Raw genomic sequence first — 6,279 nt, 5'->3', positions numbered from 1 at the left:
CTCTCTCTCTCTCTCTCTTTTTCCATTTAGGTTTGAAGATGGATGGCGAGGCTACCACACCAACCCAACACAACAATAATTATTTAGTCGTGCATCTCTACTACTCCTCGACAAAAGTATTGGCCATCTGTCGTCGTAGTGTGTTACTAGGCTTAACCCCTTCATAACCGAGAGATATCCACCATTTTAGTTTTATTTTTAGCTTTAGTAAGCGTTTACGACATTTGCATTGAATTAAGTTAAATAAGTGCCGAAAATTAAAGGTGTTACAAGAGAGTAACAAACATAAAAAAGGAAAAAAGAGAGATAAGGATGAAAGATATTTGATAGAAAAGTAGGAACAAACCACACAGGAGCACTCTCACAAATATTTGTACAAAAAAGATGATAAAAGTTTCATTTAAGAAATATTAAAACAAAGCCAGAGTGCAGTCCTTCATAATTTAGAAAATCAGATCTACCCAGTCGTAATTACACCTCCTTATATTTCCCCTGTAAACCTGTAAACAATGAAGGCGCAGAGACCCTCTTTTTTCGTTGTTTTTTAAAATGTAGCTTTTCCACCCCCATCGACTCAATTTAGATCATTTAGGAGGCAGGCTTCCCACCCTGTATGTCAGGGCCGACTCAGACCGAGAGGGTTACAGCATCCTAGCAGAAAGACCGAGATACTCGATTAAAAAATCATTATTTTCCTCACTCGGGAATAGAACTCGGGTCTCCTGCGTGCGACAGCAAGGCGTCTAAATGCTACACCCCCATACACTGGTGAACTAGTTTTGGAGAATACAAGCGAGTACATCAATACAGCGGTGAAGAGGTTAAAGAATGGGGGACGTAACAAGCGGTCTTTTGTTTTGAACATGTATCTGCCCTGAGAAAGATTTGCCGTTGTTTGTGGTGTAATGGTACAGGCTCTCCACCTTGCCCTAAAAAGAAGTGTGTTCGATTCCCGATCTCGAAAGGTAATTTCCTCTTGTGTCTCCGTCTTTCTACTGTGATGCACCCCACACAAATCAAATCTTAATAATAACGATGACAGTGATCATCATCATCATCATCATCATCATCATCATCATCATCATCATCATCATCATCATCATCATCATCATCATCATCATCATCATCATCATCATCTCAGAAAGCTAAGCCATAGATAGAACCCCCCCCCCCTTTCCAACCCTTTCACTATGGTCAGAATAATAATGTCAACTTGTTTACATTTTAAAAAGAAACGCAACAAGTGTAGTTGCACTCCCCTCCCCCAACACACACACACACACACACACACACACACACACACACACACACACACACACACACACACACACACACACACACACACACACACACACACATAAACACAAATAAACACACACACAAACATTTCGGATGTAACTTATCTCATGCTCAAATCCGGGGTCACCGTGAGGGTCACAGAAGGGGATGCATCTATGTCATAGAACAGGACACAGCGGGTTATGATCGCTGTAATTAAAACGCACCCATCACAATGGACTACAGAGTAGATTGTCCGGGTTTGGATCCCCAACGGGGTGTCCTGAACTTGGATTGTTTTGAGGAGTGTTTAAGGCTCTCCGTCCATTTGGCTCGGTCCAATCAGAGAGGGAGGTTAAATTCGAAGGTCCTGCCTCTAAGATAACCACATAGTGTTGAAATGGGCGTTGAACTTGTATAACGACACGTATGACCATTTCGTGGTGTGCTTAAACATTGACGTTAGACTCTACTTATTTGGAGACCCTTCCCTACCCTAGAATTACACAGTTCTATCTGTGCAGTACCCAGTTTTGAAAATTTTGACGTAGAAAAAGTTAGAGTTTCACATGTTTCAAATATCGTGATAGCGACTCCGAATTATCCTACGATTCTGATAGAGCTGATAGAATATTTGGTTTCTGACCTAACAGTTTTAGTTACTTAAAACAGCAAAACAATATCAGATAGAACTTTGTATGTAATTTTAAGGCAGCGACTTACCGAAGAGTGTGGCGAAGATCAAAAGGATGAGCTCGTCCGAGATGTCGGCCACCAGGGACTTGAAGAGAGCGTGGCCAGCGATAAGGAGGACACTGATGATGACAAGGTTGGTGAGTAGAGCGAACACACAGTAGACCAGGTGAGCTGCTTTACCAAAACGTGCCTGGAACACCTGAGGACAGACCCAACTCGAGGTAGTGACCAATACTCTGATGATCAAGTGGTGAGTTGTAACATGGCGACGAGAGAAGGAATGTGTATTAGCAGTATCATTCCTCTCTTAATCCCCACGACTGACACAAGTGTTTTACAACTCACATGAGTAGCGAAGGCCTTTTCCTATAGAAAACTTAAAATCAGGGGCAACAGAAGCGCTAGCTTTCACATTAACTGGAGTTGCTGCACGAAGACCTGCAAGGTTCGGGCGAAAACAAACGTTGAGAAAAACAAACATTTTCTCACTTCAGCACATCCAAAACAATGCTCCCATTTATCAAATTGATGTATGCTGGTCCCAGGCCTGATAAAACACAGAGGTGACTTTAATTATTGGATGGTATTGGTTTCGGTAATTTGCAACCTAATTGTATCGATAACATCCGAAAGTGCGTGGCTCTGATATTCTCTCCTTAACAGACATGGGGATGACATTGAGAAGAGTTGTCAAACCCATACCGTGCTGCACCTGACTGTGTCGTTCAACGCATCCCACCATCTCAGTTTCCCACCACGTTTCATATCGCACTATTCCATACCATCGTTTCGCATCATACCATACCATACCATACCATACGGAAGGACCATACCTTATCATACTACCATATTACTATACCTCACCACAAGTTGCCATACTGTACCTTATCAAACCATGCCGTATCATACGATACCACGTTTGGAGAAAAAAAAGATGGAAACTCCGGTTTCTCTTCAAAAGAAAATACCATTTTACCTATTGCTTTTCGGAACTGTTTTATTTTTCTTCTCCAATTTAAGAACATTACGGAACCAGATTTTTATGCTTTTGAACTTGAGAATATAATGTAGAATTCTAAAATTTGGACAGTTATGTTTCCTTATAAAATTCTCCAAAATCGAGCCATTGCTTTCCTATTCCAACTTTTAAAATTATGTTCCTTGTAGGTTCACAGTTGTGCGTGTAAAAGCAAACTGGAATCTCCAAAGCATGCCTGACTTTCTGCTGACGCTTTGTAGCTATCGTTTTTTCAAAACAAGATGTTGTATTTTTAAGGAAAGTAATCCTAAATGTCCAATTTACATTAAAGGATGAGACTGAAGCTTATGATATCGTGCATTGTTCATGCATTTATGTACTAATGTGTTAGTGTTGTTAAATACGCCAGTATAAAACCCATTCTCAGGAGGATAAACGAAGAGGAATTTATTTACGTTTATTTTCATTTTTATTCTTACCTAGTAGATATTTTAAAGACGCAGTGACAGCAAGACTGTCGTCAATTATGCGTGATATTTTAGCTGTCTAAAGCAATACATAAAATAATAATCTTGAACCTTGGGCAGTAAGTTGTCGTCCTAACATGAAGGCAAGCAAGCAGCTAGTTATTATAAACGTGTGAGGAAAAAACAAAAAGAATATTTATTTTGTCAAACAAAGGCTCAGAGAAATATTCGCCTGTGAAAGAAACAAGACCTTCGCCCCTCCCCCTCCCCCCTCATCCCTCTACCTCATCCCCTCTTTTTCTTTTTTTTTAAACACAGAGATTCGTCCGAGAAAGCAGAAAACGTATATTGAAAAGAACTTGTTTATTGAAAAGATTTATCGTGAGCTCTAACACAGACTTAACTTGCTATCCATGGGCCACGTTTAGCTCCCAGTTTGACTGTTCGTATTAATTTGAGTGTTTCAAGTTATTAAAATAAAACACATTGAATTCCCTCTATAGAGAGAGAGAAATGTAAATAATGCCAACAACAGAGCAGGCACGGCGCAAACATTAATTCCTCGTGTACCAAGTGTGCCACAATGTTCACCCCTTTCACAGTTCACTCTGGCGTGGTTTTTTCAATGGGCTTTCAGGTTTCTCCCAGAGTTGACACTGAATAGACCACGGACACACTTTGCTTCTTTAGAATTACAAAGTTCTATCTAATATTTTTGCCTTTGGCCCGTTTTGAATTACTAAGACCATGATGTCAGAAACCAATGTTCTAGCTGCTCTATGAAAATCATAAGATTATTCGGGACTGTTATCAAGATATTCAAATAACTGCTTCCGAAAAAATTGACATATTGTGAAATTCAAACCTTTTTAAACGTCAATTTCTCAAAACTAGGTAGGCCTACTGAGCAGATAGAACTGTGTAATTCTAGGGTAGTGTTTACAAGTCAGTGACCCATGAGCCTGTCTCGAGGGCCCACGACCCAGATCAAATATACTTTCCAGTAAACCCTGGGATTTGGTCGATATCCAGCATCCGGGTTTGATTTCAAAGACGAATCCTTTTTAACTTTTTGTTGTGGTTTTGTTTTGGGATGTCAGGTCAACTTTGCCATTGTTCTACAGTCAGATGTAAGGAACGCAAAACGAAAATTCGTACAGGTCATTACTCCCTGTTTGAATAGTGGAGGGAGCACAACGAAAGAGAACTTCCAATTTTATTGACTGCGGGGAGTAATTTTGTCGCCGACTGACACGCAGAAGACCTTAGCTTGATTCTCCTATGGATAATCCCCCCCCCCCCCCCCACCCACTAATATCTCGATCTTTCTGGACATTGAGAGTAATCTAAATTTTATAGTGGTCGCTCGTTACGGAATTCCTCCCTTAAATGGTGTTGATGGGGGCGTAAAACACCTACGTTTAAACAATCTTTTCTAAGCCAAACTATTTGCACTCAGCGTAAAAGCAAACGTCGGTCATCCTTACCTGTAAATAAGTCTTGGCCCCCGGCGCTCGAGTCTTGAAGGTGATGGAGAGCAGAGGGAACAGGATGATGTTGACCACTACGGAGGTGGAGTACCAGAAGCCGCCAGCGATCCCGTACTGTTGGCAAAGTCAAGGTACAAAATAACATTTAAACGAGGAGAATAAAGGAAATAAAGTGATTCCTTTTGTAAAGGGAGCAACGCAATAGTTGTGGAAATAAAGGAATGGTAAAGGAAATAAAGTGATTCCTTTTGCAAAGGGAGCAACGCAATAGTTGTGGAAATAAAGGAATGGTAAAGGAAATAAAGTGATTCCTTTTGTAAAGGGAGCAACGCAATAGTTGTGGAAATAAAGGAATGGTAAAGGAAATAAAGTGATTCCTTTTGTAAAGGGAGCAACGCAATAGTTGTGGAAATAAAGGAATGGTAAAGGAAATAAAGCAACAGTTAAGAGAACATTGTAATAGTAAAAGAAATAAAGAGAGAATGAAATAATTATGAAAGAAATAAAGTAACAATAAGAGGTATAAAATACTAGTAAAAGAAACAAAGTAATCACCATAAGAATTAAGTACTAGTGAAAGAAATAAAGTAATAATCAAGTGATAGAATACTGGTCTGTTAAAAGTTTTTTAAAAATTTTTTGTTTTGGTAAGTGCTTTACGGCGCTCATAACTGGTAAAAGAAATACAGTAGTAATCAAGAAAATAAGATACAAGTAAAAGAAATAATGTAATGGCCAACAGAATAATATACTAGTAAAAGATATAAAGTAATAATCAAGGGGGAAAAGTACTTGTCTAGGAAATCACATACAATGCAATAGTACAGGGACTACTGGTATGTGTAGTCTTTTGTGCCATGACAGTCGACCTTAAAGCAGTATGCATGCTACAGCTTTGTCTGAGCGGTGGACAAACAGGAAGTAGTTTGCCGAAGTACTATACTACCTTCCTTTCAAATACTGACTTCTTTGATATTATACTCTAAAGGAGAGACAGCGTCAGTACATTTGAACTCAAGGAAGGAGAAAGAAAGCTACACGAAGGAAGTAAAGGAAGTGAAGGAAGTGAATGAAATGAAGTAAAGACGTAAAAGGAATAAAATGCATTTAATAGTTAAGTTGATCTCCAAAAGATTCACAAGATAAATGGCACCACAACGCCAAGCATTAAGGAATTTGGGGAAAGCACCTGACAACCTCAATGTAGTGAACTTATTTGGTGCAGCCTAGTAAACTTATATGGTGATCCCCTCCCTTTCCCCGGCCCCAACCCTCTTGTCGAGGAGAAAAGTGCTCATATTAGACAGGTGGTCATCGTGGGCAGTTTCATTTCAATACAGAAACAATGCAAAAGAGAGAGGGAGAGAGA

General features: G+C 39.6%; 1 protein-coding gene across 1 annotated transcript in view; it reads right to left on the bottom strand.

The window, feature by feature from the left end:
- The window catches only part of LOC101856080, a gene marked incomplete in the record, with an annotated part of 42,424 nt that overhangs the window by 19,954 nt on the left and 16,191 nt on the right, over window positions 1–6,279 (bottom strand). The window contains 2 exon segments of the mRNA XM_013079239.2: window positions 2,002–2,173; window positions 4,908–5,024. Coding sequence (XP_012934693.1) covers window positions 2,002–2,173; window positions 4,908–5,024 — 289 coding nt within the window.

The sequence above is a fragment of the Aplysia californica genome, unplaced genomic scaffold, assembly GCF_000002075.1.
Source record: "Aplysia californica isolate F4 #8 unplaced genomic scaffold, AplCal3.0 scaffold00045, whole genome shotgun sequence".
NCBI classification, from domain to species: domain Eukaryota; kingdom Metazoa; phylum Mollusca; class Gastropoda; order Aplysiida; family Aplysiidae; genus Aplysia; species Aplysia californica.
This window is presented reverse-complemented; position numbering and strand designations above follow the sequence as displayed.